The 16,670-nt window shown below is 38.4% G+C and overlaps 1 protein-coding gene across 2 annotated transcripts in view; it reads left to right on the top strand.

Moving 5' to 3' along the window:
* Cbp53E (Calbindin 53E) overlaps nucleotides 1-16,670 on the top strand; it is a 34,509-nt gene that overhangs the window by 8,478 nt on the left and 9,361 nt on the right. For both annotated transcript variants that reach the window (XM_030385806.2, XM_030385805.2), the window contains exons 2-8: nucleotides 9,628-9,894; nucleotides 9,952-10,037; nucleotides 10,133-10,222; nucleotides 12,468-12,554; nucleotides 12,718-12,858; nucleotides 14,093-14,148; nucleotides 14,210-14,255. In XM_030385806.2, the coding sequence (XP_030241666.1) occupies nucleotides 9,741-9,894; nucleotides 9,952-10,037; nucleotides 10,133-10,222; nucleotides 12,468-12,554; nucleotides 12,718-12,858; nucleotides 14,093-14,148; nucleotides 14,210-14,255 (660 nt within the window). In that variant the 5' untranslated portion in view covers nucleotides 9,628-9,740. The remainder of the gene's footprint in view (nucleotides 1-9,627; nucleotides 9,895-9,951; nucleotides 10,038-10,132; nucleotides 10,223-12,467; nucleotides 12,555-12,717; nucleotides 12,859-14,092; nucleotides 14,149-14,209; nucleotides 14,256-16,670) is intronic.

Raw genomic sequence — 16,670 nt, 5'->3', positions numbered from 1 at the left:
TATGTTTTATGATCTAGATGTCTTACCAATAACTGTCAAATACGCTTTATATACATACATGCAATGAATTTACAGCTACGATTCATAATTCAATTGAATTTAAATTTGAACTATATCCTAATTAGCTCTTTCCTACTTAGCGAACAATTACAATGGGCATCTATTGCTTGTGCAATCCGAAGCTACAAATCATCTGCAAAATGAGATTCCGAATGAGACTAGACTGTAAATAATTAAAGCATCAATATTCGATGTTCAACAATAAGTGCAATGCGTTGGCCAATTCGATATAAAATATTCACGTTTAGCAATAGGAATTACATTATTTCTTAAATATTTATGAATAGCCAACGAGGTATTCCATGCCGCTGGCTACCTTGTAGCTCAGCGTTGTAAGATGACGCAATTGCAGGCAGCATGTGACCTCTCATTAAACCAGAACCAGAGCCAGAACCCGAACCAAAGACACCCCGCTGACCTATTTGCGGCATCGCAATAATAATAATGAGAGCCATAATAATAATTCCTGCATGTTTTCCTTCACTTGTCAGTGGTGTGCCAAAAATAATTGAGAGGCAGCCGCTTGAAGTTTCATTCACGCCAGCCTTGTCAGATCGGCCTGGCCTGGCTATATATAGGGGCTATATGACGTGTGTGTGCCAGGGCAATTGTTATATATCTGCATCTTTACAAGCAGGTCAGACAATTCGCCCAATTAGCGAGTGGCCAAGAGTCTATATCATTGAACTTGTTGTGCGCTACGCTGCGGCATTGCCAGCTAATTGAGTTTACACAGATGAAATAGATGAAGACGCAGAAGAAGAAGAAGAACAAGAAGAAGAAGGAAGGGAAGAACCTTCTGCAATTGAGCATTTATTTAAAGAAGCGTTTCTCGTATTTAATTTATGGCGTTTTACGAATTTTACATGCACTTCAGGTAAAGCGAGTGTGGAATCGCTCAGCGCAATGGATAAAGAAAAATAAATATTGAGATTTATATTAAAATCGTATGCCATAAACCATTCAATTTAGATACGCAAAGCGGAATGTCTTCGAGCTGATTTATTGTATTTAAATTGCCATAAATCTTGATGCTGTTTGCAACTTAGCGTCTAATTAAAACGTATCTCGATATTGAACTTATAGAGCGGCCACATATCCAGAGTGCGAACTCAAGTTGAATAAATACTCGTAAATTACGAGCTAATTAATAGCTTTCTGGTCAAAGCAATTTCTATAGATCCTGCCAAGCTATAAATCCAGCTGGTACGCATGGAAGACAACTATATCAACTGCGTAGAGCTATCTCTATATAACGAAGATGTCTCTCTACAGATAGACAACAGCAACAGTTGAGTACAGCGAGAGTTTTTTGCAGCCTTAAACCTTATACGGTTTTGGATTCTTCACTCAATCATGGAAAACCGTTTAATTCCTGTGTTAATGTCTCAAAAACACCAATCATCCTGGTGCTTCTTTAGGGTATCCTACGGTCGATTACACACACAGCACATTTATGCGCATCCCCATCTAGTTGAGATTCGTTTGCTACACAAATTGGCATTTAAAATTTAACTGCATGTTTTATTAGTGTGCCTCCCTTTCCAATCGGCAGGGCCCCTGGCAAGCGCCAAATTGCAATAAATAAAATTGTAGAAATGTCAAAGTGTTTTGATAAATTGTTTGCCTTAGCTCGGCTCTGCCATAAATTATACGACCTACCCGCCGCCGTTTCCAGCTTTCGGCCATTTTGCCAACCTTTTATTGGTTAAGCCTTTTCGGTTACAGATTGATCGGATCAGAGATACCGCTAGGCCGCTGCGACTGCTGCTGCTGCTGCAGAGGTCGCTGCTGCCGGCCAATCCATTTGAGACTCGAGGCGTATGCAAATCAATGGACCTCTTCCCTTCTTTGTTTATGGGGCGTGTGTGCTCAGCGCAATTTACAAACCATTGAGCAGCTGATTTGCTCCTGATTTCAACTTTAGCTTATGCCATATGCAAATGTCAATGTCAAGACGCAACTGTTGCCTGTCCCCTTATTTTTCCTCTGCTTGTGGCCAAGTGCTCTTTGACTTTGAAGCCAAGGCTAAGTTTATTACGCCCGCTTGCATGCACAACCTCTTAAGAAACTAAGCCTTTGGATTTCTGGCCCAGCCCTAATGAAAGTGGAATACAGCTGGGACAAAACTTAAACAACGCAGTACAAAACTCAACACAAAAGCCAAGCAGAAGTGGTTCACAAAACGTCCGTGAATGTTTGGCTTACAGATGCCCTATTTTAAAGGCCATATATTTGACGAATTCTTATCAAGTTATAGCCTCATACTATCATAATAATATTTATACTAGACTCTATGCTCTTAAATCAAATATATATATATTTTTTTCTAACATCTCTAATCGGACAATTGTGATTACTACCTTTGTAAGTACTCTGAAATACACTTATATAGTACATATGTAATAGATTAATATAAATTTGAGTATTTCGATAGACTATTAATGCTATTAATGCTTCCTTGTACGCAATAACAAATTGTCTGTTTCTTACAATCGAGTCTTATGCTAGTCTATCATATACGACCTATACCCTCCATATCTATTTTGGTAACAGAGCATTGGGACAGACAATGTCTATTCTATAATTCAAAAGCTAAGCAGCAGGCATAGTATTCAAACTGGCCGTCAGTCAAATAGGCTGTGCGTCAGTCAGTTAGTCACTTAGTCAGTTAGTCAGTTAGTCAGTCAGCCAGTCCGTCATTCATTCAGTTAGCTGGCTGTCAGTGCTTTGAGCTGCTCTTGAATATATGAGTGTTGTGTCTGTGAGTCTGTCTGTGTGTGTGTAAGTACAAATGTGTGTCTTGGTTTTCAACTTCCGCCTGCACTTGCATAAATTACTTGTGTTTGTGTGTGTGTGTGTGCGTGTGTGTGTGTGTGAAGGCTGTCTGTCTGTGTGCGTGTGCATGTCTTTATATATTATTATTTATGAATATGACTTTGCCTGACACATTGCAGCAGAAAGCAACAAAGTTTTTACACCCATGCCTCCCCAGCACCAGCTTGCTGTCTGTCTGTCGGCCTGTGTGTGTCTGCTTGTCTGTCTTTATATGGTCGCTTGTAAAAAATCCGGCAAAGCTTCAGTTGACGTTCTCCCTGCCGCTTTTACAGCCCTTTTAACTCTGCATCTACCATCTGCCTTAGCCCAACACAGGACCATAAAAGTCCAGAATATCGGGCATGGAACGAGCAAACTAACATGAAAAGTGCACTGCATTAGGATTTATAGACCAATAGCCAGCAGGGAATCAGGCTAACACAGGAAATTAACTATGATAATGAGCAGCGAGCTGAATATGCTTAAGGTCACAGCCTGGAAATGAAATTCAATATATCTCGTGAATGCAGCTTTATTACAAACAGGAGTCACAAAGCTTCCTAGATCCTAATTAAAAATAAGATCTACTTAGCTGGAAAATGACTAACAAATATGTAGGCAGATCGACAGATTTATTAAAACTGTGTAGACAGTAAGACAGACATTTTGCAGAAGGGATACAAAGGTGATCAAAACTAATTGAGTATTTGAAACTTCACATATATTTTGTCAAAACTTAAACTATATTTCTAATTATTTTCCCGAACATCCCTATTTTGACATTCAATAAAATGACAATGTTTTCGATTTCAGTTTCAGATATCAACTGAAGAAAATTGAAAAATAAATACAAACGGCTTGTATAGAAATCAAGCTAATCATATTCGAGCCCAACCCAAAAAGGGGTCACTTCACTCCAGAGTTTCGTTTGATTGACCCACAAGAAACTCTTTTGCTTTACGCAAACTACTCTCTTTGCTTCCAACCTGTATTTCATTCATATTTGCCCTAGCCCGTTTAGACCATCTATACCTATACTATAATACATATGTACGTATATTAAGTCTACGCCCAGTTAATGCTAACGAAAATAAATAAATTCTGAGCTATGGAAAATCAATAGTTGACAACAACTAAACGCAAGGCCAAACAATCCATTGTGAAAAACGTTCACAAAAAGGCCAAAAAAATATTTTTGTTAGTAGCTTTTATTGCTGCTGCTTTTGTTGGTGTTGCCATTGCAAATGTCGTTGCTTCGCGTAATTAAAGCCAAAAATAGAACTATAGAACAGACGTACACGTCGACTTTTCAGCGCATGTATATATATATATATATATATATATATATATATATATATATAATTCAGACTTTGTGCAAAGCTTTTATTAATAGACACACAGCGCAAAGGCCAAGTTAACAGCCGAGGCAACACGACTCCTAATTGAACCAGAAATAAACAGAGGAAAACACTTCAAATTAAATGCGAACCGCGCTTAATGCACTTAAGTAAAGCGCACAATGAAGATGGTGAGCGAGTGGCCGGCCAGGGCGCTGCGAGGCAGGAGCGTGTTACAATGGATGTCAATGTCGAGCTGACGTTTCCGAGCGTCCACTCGCAGGTAGCACGGTCTGCTCGGTCTGCTCGGGCCCTCTTCTGGCCAGGCTATGCGTGCCTGCTCGCCGCGTACCCACTTTAACACGCGTCGCTGACAACTTGCGGACTTGACTTATGCAATCGCAAAACGACGACGACAATGCCTGACAATTGCTGTTTGCATCATGGTTGCAAGGCCAGGAACAAAGGGAAATACGTTAGTCTTAGCAGACGGGCTTACTCAACTGATTAATGCGTACTTTAATGCTCTCCAAACCTAATTTGATTCTACCATTGATTAGTAGCTAGCATCGTGCAGCTGAAGAGGCTTTCTACAAGTCTAATATAATTCTCTTCAGTTTTCGCACAAGTCTGAGAAATCGCGGTTTCAACTAATGGCTTGTAGCTGCATTCAAAAAAAAAATAGATTTTTTATTTATAGCGTGAATCAAACAACAGCCTACACCTGAAATTCGAGGAGACAAACGTTAAACTTTCAAATAAATCTTTCAAATAATCTTGATTTATTTAAAAAGCCTAATCCATATAATATTTGCTTAAGGTTAGTTTCGTTTCGCCAGATAAATAATTTTTATGTAATTGTATTGATTTCAATATATTCCAAATCTCTAACATATCATTTAAAAATAATGTATATAAAACAAAATAATAATATTGATGAAAATAAAATGAATAAAATTATTTTATAGTATTATTTTTTCGGGATTTTCTCAGACTGTAAATACTTTTGCTCAACTTTCTTTGAGCTATTGAACTATCCGGGTCACAGTATTTTAGTATTATTATGAATTCTTCAATCAGTAACTATTGATATAAGTATTCATTCATAAGCTCCTCGGTCCACATTATTCCTGCTTCGAGACAGCTTCAATACAAAAATGCTGAGCCACCCCGACCTCGCCACACCAAAAATGTATCCGCCATTCAGCAGGTATTTTCGCTGCTGTCATGTGAAACGCCCATTACGGCGTCCAGCGTGAAAGCCCTCAAGTATGCTTGGCGAATTTTTACACTATTTCTGCTCCACCATTTCCGTTTCCGGGCGTTGCTGTTCTCGCTTGTTTCTGGTTTATTTTCGTTCGCCGTTGACAGTTTGCAAAATGTGCGACAAGTTGAATTTAATTCATTCAATTTCTTTCAATGTTTGAGTATTTTACAGCACAAACAAATCGCCTGTTTATTTGCATGTCAAATTGTTCATGTGTCGTGCGTATACTTAATGTTTGTAGTAAATATTTATGCATGCTTATTCATGTTGATATTTCGTTCGCACACCCATTTTATGAGCAAAGTGCGTGTATGGACATTGAAGCTGATTTTTTTTTTTTTTTTTCATTCACTCTTGTGATTAATAATACCAATAAAATAATGGCAAAGAAACCCACAACATTAAAGCTAATTATATTTAAGAGACGGGCTGCTTTAATGGGCATAAGCTGTTAATAAGTTAAGTATTTTAAATGAAGTGGAGATATATATGAAAAAACATAGAGCTTGAAACTTAAAAATTATTCTATATACCTTCAATAATCATTTCAATTAAACGCTAAAGTGACTATACGTCTTTTCAAATTAAACTAAAGAAAACTCCAATGGTTTACCTCACCTAGTGCTCCCATATATTACAAATCTCTACAAAATATTAATTGCATATACTAACAGGATGACTCCTTGATCTGCAGAATACAAAAGACTCATTCATTTCAGTAATTTCGGAATGAATTTGGTTCTTAATAGATACATTTAGATTTCCCCATTGATTACTGACCTTAAATTACATTGCCAGCTGAATAGAGCTTTTGTATCTGATATATGCCCTTTGCTATGCATTTCTTTTGAGCACTCGAAATTTCCCGAGTGCTGCTGTCGGCAACAGCAGCATGAATTATATTACGTTATATGGGAGAGTTCACACAGCAGACTAATCTGGGCCATAACTTATACAGTTGAGAGCAGCAGGACTTGTACGCAGCTAGAATGCGCTTGGCAAACATTAGCAGCGCGTGCAGCTGGCAACAGCAGTAGAAGATGCAGCAGCAGCAGCAACCATATGGAATGCGGCATGCGGCATGCGGCATGCGGCATGCGGCAATTTGCACTGAAAAATGCAATGAGAGCTGGCCTTTTCGAGTGCCATCCAAGGCAAAATGCATAGCGAAAGTTTTTCACATATTCTGCACAAGTATAAATATATTTGTTGCCTCACATGCCATTGCACAATCTCAACAGGAGCAACAACAACAAACTGCAATAGCTTCTGGCCATGTAACTCGTATTTGTAGTCCTTTATGCGTTTTGTAATAACAAACGGCGCGCCGACAATGCGAAGGTCCTTCTAATGAGCCTGACCCAGAATGTTGGCTTTCAATGCAATTCCCTTTGGCCATAAAATGTCAACACACAACTCTGGATGCTAAGTCTTTAAGCAACGCTTGCTATTGCTATTGCCCTTGCAATTGCAATTGTAGTTGCAATTGCAGTTGCTGTTGCAGCTGCTGTTGCAGCTGCTGTAAATGCAATAAGCTACACACTGAAACGTGTTAGTTTACCAGTCAAAGCTCAGACTTTGTATGTTCTGCCAGGTACTAAATGTAGTACAACTTTTCAAAGTCCTGTTCAGTAGTTGATCCTTTTGTAGTTATTTCTGCGGCAGTTTGCTGTTCATGATGTTCGTGTGAAAAGTTCTGCAACATTCAGAAAGAGGGAGAATGCAAAAGCAACACAAAATTGTAAATACCCTAACCGACATATGTTATATACAAATAAAACTTTGTTCATAAGGTTATGTATAATATAAATTAATAATTTATTGTAATGGCTTATGTTTCCTATTTGGAAAGGAAAGACTTAGTCATTTACAAAATTTAAAACCTAAACTGGTGTTTAAGTTCAGTTTTGTTTAAAAATGTTCTGATTATCATGCTTAAGTCCTAATAAATGCGGAACTGAAGACAAATATTCTATAAAAAGTTGCCGGATTATTGTTTGCGATTGTTACAATTTTACTATGATCTAAAAGTTCGTTGAAAAAATTATTATTATGGTGCAAAGAGAATAATATCTTATATAAAATTGATGAACTCATATACTAGTTTTTATATTTATTTCACATAAAACTTAATGTAAAAGGATTTTATTTAATTGAAAATTAAATAGAATAGACAATATGTTTTTTGAAATAAGTAAATTGTTTTGAAATAAGTAAATTTTTACATTTTTATTGCCATATGTTATTGTATATCTTTTGAATCGAAAATTCTTTGCCGTGCATTCAATTTAAAAGATTGTATTCAGTCACTGGGAGTTACAAAATGTATGACATAATTAAAATACTTTACAAAAATGCACAAAAGCAAAAGAAAAACAACAACAACAACAACAACGGCAACAAGTTGCCCCCATGAGCCCGCATTGATTGTGTTTCGTTGGCCAACTCATTTAGCGGCAGCTGTGCGAACGACTACAAAAAATGGGTAGCTACATGTCCGTGACGCACAGGCCGTGTCCGCCGTAAAGTGGATATGCCGCAGGAGCCGCAGCCAGCAGACAAAATGCCGCCCGCTATTTTCGAACAGGACAAACGCTTAGTGCACATCCTGGCGCGGCGGCGACTGGAGCTGCAGCTCATCCGTCGTCTCATCCTAAAATTGTTTTTGTTTTTGTTTTTCTTTTCAATATTTTTGTTGTTGCTGCGAATTGTTGCTTTGTTTCAACGCCCGCAGCGACCGCACAGCAGACAAGCAACAACAAACAACAACAACCGACAACAACAACAATAAGAAAAGCACAGTAATTTATGCTTGTTATTTTGCTTTGTAAAGCAATTTATATCGCGTTCCCTTTGTTATAAACATAAGTACATATTTAACTCACAGCGCTGGCTGCTGATATGATCCGGCGTGGGCGTCGGGGTCAGGGCAGTCGGACTGAGGCGATTTCCCCTGCAGCGCTTTACTCTGCACGAAGCTAGCCGAGCTCAGCTGCGAGCTGCAAGCGAAAGAAGCAGCGAGAACATGCCACATTTCGTTGAAGCTTATCACACACACTCACCCACACACACGCGAACTCCCTCAAACTCACGCACACAAGTTTGTTGCGTGTTGGCTCTAATCCTGTTAGTTGCGCTTTTTTAATAGCATTCTATAGGGTATTTTTTGAGGGTGTTTCAACCTTCTATTTAAGTTTAGAAAAATTTGAAATATTTTTATACATTAAAAAGAATATATTTTGTAGATTATTAAGATGATATATAAAATTAAAAAAATAAATAAATAAAATAAAATAAATGGATAAAGTATTTCAATAAATATATTAGAAACCAAACTTTTAATAATTTAATTTATATTCTGCTGATTTCTTTCATATAACTTAAATATATATAAATTAAATAATAAATATGTAAATACATCTAAATTTATTTTATGAATATTATACTACTTAGTTAGTATTGTATTGTGTTATCAAAATAACTCTGCCATCATACATCATAAAATTAGACTTTTGGTAAAATATTTAAATCCACCTCAAAAATAATAATTACAGCTACTTTATTCAAATGTTTCACATGCATGAGTCTTTTATCAATAAGATTTCAGAGTAAATGATGTGGTTTTAATAAATTGAAAAAAGAAGGGTATTTTCAAGTGGCTGCAGAACCAATGAAATTAATTTTTCTAAGCTCTCAAATAGTTGCACGGACGTCCCGTGGTCAGCGCAGCGGCAGCTCAAAGCTGTGTTTATGTGGACGCTTTTGCTTGTGTGTGTGTGTGTGTGTGTGCACGCACGTACCCAGACGCATTTGTGTGTGTGAGTGAATGCGTGTATTGTATGCTATTAATTTAAAGCTCCACCCACAGGGACATGCACACAAGGCCTCACACGCTAAGCCAATAATGAGCTGGCTGTCAAAGTAATTGATTTAATTTTTAGATTTTTTCTTTCACAATGCTTTGAAATATGCAACAGCTAATTGAAAATACTTTGGCGTTGGTGCTCCACAGATAAAGCCGGTGTCAGGGGTAGTTGAAAGTAGTTTTTCATGTTAAGCGCAATTCGATTGCCGTACGTAACTGCCAATAAATCGCATTTCAATTGAAATATAAAACACCTTCTGCTGCCCTCCTTTTATTTGCAGATTACGCCAGCAACGAACAACACACTCAAATCTAGTATATATATATATATATATTTATTTATAAACATAAATATATATATATATAAAATAAGGTAAAACATATATAAAGTAAAATGGATTCTGCCGCAGCTGCCGCCGCCGCCAAGCGCGTACAAATCGAGAAGGCGCACAACTTTATGCGCCAGTATCGCGATCCCGAATCGCGCGAGCTAAAGAAACTATCAGCCAATCAGTTTATGGATGTGTGGGCACACTACGATAAGGATGGTGGGTATATACAAATATCTCGTTTATTCGACTGCCTCGACCTTACTTGTTTCACAGGCAACGGCTACATTGAAGGCACCGAGCTGGATGGCTTTCTGCGCGAGTTTGTGTCCAGTGCCAATGTGACAGACATAAGTCCAGAGGTAAGCAGGAGACAAAAGCGACTTCTCCATTTGTGCTATCAAAAGCTCATCAAAATTCCTCTCTTCTGCTCTATTGCTCATTCCTCTTCATGCAGGCTGTCACCGACACAATGCTGGAGGAGCTGAAGTCCTGCTTCATGGAGGCCTACGATGATAATCAGGATGGCAAAATCGATATCCGAGAGGTAAGACACATGCATTTTATGTTCATCTCCATCTCATCTGCAAAACATATTTGTTTGTAGCTTTGCTGTTTTAGAACTTCCAGCGACATTTTAAGCTGCTTTTCTTTTTGTTTGCCGTTCCTTTCGCTTATTTTACGCTCTGCCACGCCCACACGTGTCGTTTGCGCAATGTTGCTGTACGTGCATATCTTTCCATGACATCTATTTTGGAGCTTAGCGCTGAGCGCGTGTCCCAGTCGAAGTTTCAATTTGCGCGTGCTTTGCTATTACTATGCAGCAAGCTGTCTATTGATGGTCAACATCAGCTTAGGCACGAGTAAACACAGCTCCACCTGACTCATGTTAACCCTCAAACGAAGGCAGCACACACATATATACATATGTATAGATCTCAATTTGATATAGTGTAGAGTAACAAGAGCCAAAATGATAACAACCCGATTTTACCCAGCTCTAGTGGGATTCGCGATGAGTAAACAAGGCTACAACATGCCCTACTGAAACAATAAAACGATTCTACTATGATTAAAAGTTAGCCTATTAATATAATAACTACGTTTAAAAGAGAACTTTTAACCTTTCAATCAGAGCCTTCAAATATATATATGGAATTTATAGTAACATCCATATTAGCTTACATCTTGCCTGGAAATCATTACCTCAGCATCTTTGATCACACGCGCTTCGTGTTTTATTGCAAAAATGTTGCCAACGGTCGTCCATCTCTAGGGAGAGTCTTGCGCCACATTTGCTGCTGCGTTTTGGAAATTGCTTTTTAAATGATGCTGTAGCATTTGTGCACTCTCACCCTCGCACTCGCTCTCCCTCTCCCTCTCGTTCTCGCTCTTCCTTGTCGCTGTCTGACTGCGCCAATTTGCTGTGGCTCAATAATTTATTTGGCCATTTCACCATTTGCCAAGGCCCAAACTTTTGCGCCAAGGTCTACGAAAAAGTTTTGCCCGCTACCTCCTTAAAATGAGTTTTTAATTGAGGCTTACAGCAGCCGACACAGCCATAGCAATAGTATTTCGAGTGGCTTTAAAAATTGAATGAATGAGAGGCACTAGAGGAACCATTGCTGCCTACATTGTCGCCTGGCCCACATGATAAATGAGGGAAAGTTTGTGCCAGGTAGCAGGCTCTAGTTATCTCTGATTATTGTTTTGTCCGAACCCTTTGTGACTTCAAAAAGCACTCAGCTACCCAAATCATTCATCATTTATTCATTTCCTTACAAAAGTGTTACGCATACGCCATGTAGCACATCTGAGATTTTGGCGTATTTAACATTTTCCTCATCTTTCGTGTGCTGCTTTCAAGGTTCTCGTTTCGCTATAGTTCTGTTTGCCTAAGCACAACCAAAGTGTAATTAACTTAAGTGCTGGCAAAGAATATCTAAATTGTTGTCTAATGAAATTAAAAGCAGCAACTTTCAGAGAGCCGCGGCATTTAGTTGCCAGTTTTGGTTGAAATGCGAATCGACACTTTAACTATGCAGCCAAAGTTTTGAGTTGCAACTCGTCTGAAAACGGAATTGAAATTATAGCCTTCGGGCTTAGTTAGGCAAAATATTTTCAGTGAAATGGAAGCACAAACTCCGTCGAGCAGCCGCCCGTTCTCCACCCCAGCCATTCATACAAGCGGTTCAAGTTTGCAGCTGCAAAATGTTGATTCCCGTATTGTGAAAGGCGATTTACTTGAATTTCTGTTAGTTTTATCGATTAGTTGCAGTGATAGAGCATCAAGTTTGTTTAAACGAATTCTTTAGACCCAAAGGGGAACTAAGTTTCCTAGAATGAACAGGAATCAGCTTTAATTTTATTAAATTATCCCAACACAGCATCAAACTGCATTGATAAAGAATAATTTGAAAGAAATTGATATGAATTTGAAAAATTGCTCTTGCTTGTTTTATGCTATTCGCTTGACCTCAGTATATCTCCTAGCCTAGCTATAGCTCTTTTAAGTCGTGTTTCACGCCAAGTTGTTTTTAATATATGCTCACTTTCTCAACAGAGTTATTTTGTTATGATTGCGTAAATGTTTCCTTTCCACTTTTTCTTTGCACAAAATTATTTTCACAAACTTACTCCAATTGCTTGCATTTCTCACAGATCTCACATTCAGTACATGCTTGAAGCGAAAATTATGCTTCAAGTTAGTTCAAGTTTAAGTGCCTGCACTCAAGTATTTTCGCTTAACACATATCTTTTCCTTTTTCTTTCGAAAATTAATGTATTTACAGCTTGCCCAACTTTTGCCCATGGAAGAAAATTTCCTTTTGCTCTTCCGCTTCGATAACCCCTTGGAATCAAGCGTCGAATTCATGAAGGTAAGTGCTGGTCAACGAGGCGTTAAACAAGGGGCAGGCCCCATGGCTCGGTCCCTCCTGGAGGACTGGACGAGTGGACTGAGTGGGCTGAGCGAAAAGCCAAGGCTGTCCCCGAATGTTTCCCTCTAATTAATTTTTCTCATGATGCTATTTGGTCGATTAGATCTGGCGTGAATACGACACTGATAATTCTGGGTACATTGAGGCGGATGAACTAAAGAATTTCTTACGTGACTTGCTCAAAGAGGCCAAAAAGATCAATGATGTCTCCGAGGATAAGCTCATTGAATACACAGACACCATGGTGCGTATACATGATATTTTATCCACATAGATACACCATAGTTCATTATAACCAAGTGTCATGCTAGCAAAAATCGCTGACCACTCAATGTCAATGTTGTCCTCAACACTTTGTTTGCCAAGTCAAGCGTAAAATGCGGCAATTAATTTCTGGCGTGGCGAGAATTATGCGAATCTGCGCCGCAATTTATATGCACTCAAAATGCTGTTAATTAAAAACTTTATAATGGGAGAACGCCAAGCAGATGTATGTGTGTGTGTGTGTATATGCCACACAGTTTGTTGTGCCTGCAACTCCTAAGGCAGCCGCATCACACTCTCCTCTGCTTCTTCTTCTTCTCGCTTGCCTATGATAAGTTGTGCCTGGTTCATAAACTCCTCCGTTCTAGACATTATTTTCGGTGCACGTATCACAATAACTGATGATAAAAATGTAGCTCGCTGGCAAAACTCGCAACTCATTTGCAAGTTAAATTGCCAGCGCTGAAGATGGAAGCGAAAAGTTGTCAAAGATTAAATGAAGTTGGGAAAATTCACCAACAAATTGTTTCTATAAGAGATAGACCAGCAATAAAATTAAATATGACATCCTGTAACTCAAAAAACTTTTTTGCATTATCTAGTCAGCCATAAAAACTGCGAAAAACGTTTTTTATCAGTAGACTTTGAGTTTTGAAGCCTATTTTAATACACATTTCAAACTCTAATTGATGTTAGCCTATTTTTTGCACTTTCCGTTTTCAGACACTCCAAAACAGTTCAAATGTAAAATTGATTAAATTTTCCAGAGCCTTTCTCAAGTTGCAAAACATTAACATTAGCTTAACTAATTTAGTTGATCAATTTAGGCAAGCAATCAATAAGCACACAAAAACACAATATATAAATAACATAAACTTTAAGAGCAGAACCCTCGAAAGTGCTCCGCCTAACGAATCGACCATGAAAAATTTATTTCGATTTTCCGAGAAACGAATTGCAAAATATATATATTTATATATATGCCGGCTAAAATTTAGCACGACTTGCACTTAGGGCAAACAGAATCATGCGAAGAGAGCATTTTGCAACTTACTTAAGTCGATTTACGAGAATGTGTTTATTCTTGGGGCTGGTATACGTGGTCTCCAGAGACACAGCCAATTTATGTATCATTAATTAGGTATAAAAGTTCTGTCATTGAGCTCATTATGTCTGCCCTCTCCCCTTCTGCCTTTCTCTCTCACACAAAACAGCTTCAAGTGTTCGATGCCAATAAGGATGGTCGTTTGCAGCTCTCGGAAATGGCCAAGTAAGTAGAGCAATGCCGCAGTGCTTGTCAGTGACAAAAATGCCGAACTTATTTATTACAGACTACTTCCGGTTAAAGAGAACTTCCTTTGCCGTCAGGTATTCAAGGTAAGCGCCAAGTATTATGATAGCCATTGAGACGAGGAAATTACGTTTCGCTAGCCAGTCAGCTGAGGCTGACCAAGAACTCAACCTACATACATACATATGTATGTGACTATAGTTAACTGGTTTTGGCCAGGCTTTTACACTAGCACATAGGCTTAATTTAGCTTTAGCTTTAGCTTTAGTTATTAACTAGCTGCCGCCTGGACTAAACATCAAGCCAACTATCTATGCAAGCGCAATGCGTATGATTTTATTACCCTGCCTCTTATTTATTTTTATTTATTTTCATTTTACTGTCTGTGTCTGCTCAAAGACCTATCAGTCACGTTTTGCTCTATAAACGTAAAATAAAAAGCCAGCGAAGCGCACAAACGGTTTGAAATTGCATTGCGCAGCAAAAAACAATGAATTCGAGAGCAACAGCATTGCAAACGGGTGGAACTGACTGTTCAATGCTTCAGCTGGGAACGAAGCAGTTGCTTTGGCTATAAATAAATCAGATGTGTCAGTAACTGTAGAGGCAACAAAGCAATAGCTAAGATAATAGCTGAACAACTAAACCGCAATATATATGCCACATTTCTAAATCTGCTCAGTCTACGAAGAATCAGGTGTTTTTTTTTTTTTTATTCATATTGAACTTCCTAACTTTATATTTATTTATTTATTTTATTCAAAAAGACTGCCATCGTGACGTACATATAAGTTATGTCGACTTCATGATCGATGTACAAAATTCATAGCTATGTTTTGATTTGAGATCTCATGATTATTGTACTGCTCAAAAACTGATGAGTTACCATTTTTATGGATATGTAACAACATACATATATACAAAATTGACTGCCCTCAGCTGCGCCATCTAACACAATCTATTGAGACAACTATCGTGAGGTATACGTGATATTTATGTATTGGTCATGAATCTGTAAAGCTTAAGGGTCTGTTTGAACCGACAACTTTAAGGTTGTAATCTATGAGAAGATGGGAACTTATATATATATAGTCACATATACGCTATAGAGATATTATGTGTTTATATACATATGTAAATGTATAGTAGTAGTATCTCCATGAAACATTCAGACTTCAGCATTTGAAGAGTTTATGCATAACAATAAATATGCAAACACTTTGAAAATGCTAGCTCATTATACTCGTTTTCACTGTGTGAACAGAGTATATTAATAAGGCGCACACCACGGCGTATGCGTGATGTCAAAGAACACGGGAGCTAGCAAAATCAAACACCTGTGTGCGCTGTTTGTTCGTTTTACTCCTGACTTCCGTCTTTCGGTGAGAGGAGAGTGAAGTATTCCCCCTTTGGTACGCTGAAAACGATTCCAGCACAGCCCAGGGAACCCGGTTGTCATCCCTTAAATACATATTTATCCTGCGTCAGCTGCTTTTGTCTGCCGCTTCAATGGGCAAGCAATAAAAAGCCAACTTTCGTGATTTTTCCTGTGGCGAATAGGCAAAGGAATCTGTTTTTGCTGATTATAAATACAAGCGGGCTCGACCAAAAACTTTTGACTTTGTAATTAAACACAGAACACCTGTCAGCTGGCAGCGCAATTGCGGGACATTAAGTGACAATGCTGTCGATACAGAGCTCGAGCTGGGGAACGGGTGCGAATTTTTGTTGGTACTATTCCAGAATTTATTCGGCATTTAATATTTAAGCGCAGCGTCTGCTCAAAATGTGCCCATTGGGGGTTAAACTTGGCCGCGCTCTCTTGTGGGCCATTGTTGTTGCCGACTCGAGCAGCTGGCAGACTGACTGACCGACTGAACGGCTGACCGACTGACTGACTGAATCTTGCTCGCCGAAACGTAATTGGTCACCCAGCCACATAGCAAAACCGAGTTGGCTATAACTTTGGCACGGCCATACACGCTGCTCCGAACTTTGACTGCAATATTTGCCGGAATATTTTCCTTTCGTTTCACATCACGTGGCCTTTCAGCACGCTCAGCAGGATTTGAGGCCGAACAAAAGGCATGCACAAGGGGTAGTCACGAATAAAGTGCACTCGAGTTTGGAATCAAAGCATAGCTTATTGAGCTGATTGCGCGCACTGAGCAACTGGGTTGGTTCTGTTCTTAGCTCAAAGTAATACCGATCCTTTGAGCTGTTCAAGTGTGGGTGCAAAATAGGTAATGATGGACTCAATGTAAAATCGAATAATTAAGCAATTGGAAAAACTCGTACTAATTGTACGATATTCACATATATTGCATGTCTAAGCTCAAATTTGAATCCTATAAATTATTATTATTATTATTTTTTTTTTTTAAAGATCAGCCCTAACTTTAAGTTCTTAAAAAAAATATAAGTTTATAGAATTTAGAGGTATAAATTTTCCTTATTTTACTCCGTTACATCAAGTTTCTTGGTATTTAAATATTATTCAA

This window comes from Drosophila navojoa, chromosome 5, assembly GCF_054131105.1.
Source record: "Drosophila navojoa isolate 15081-1374.11 chromosome 5, UAZ_NAV_1.0, whole genome shotgun sequence".
NCBI classification, from domain to species: Eukaryota; Metazoa; Arthropoda; class Insecta; order Diptera; family Drosophilidae; genus Drosophila; species Drosophila navojoa.
This window is presented reverse-complemented; position numbering and strand designations above follow the sequence as displayed.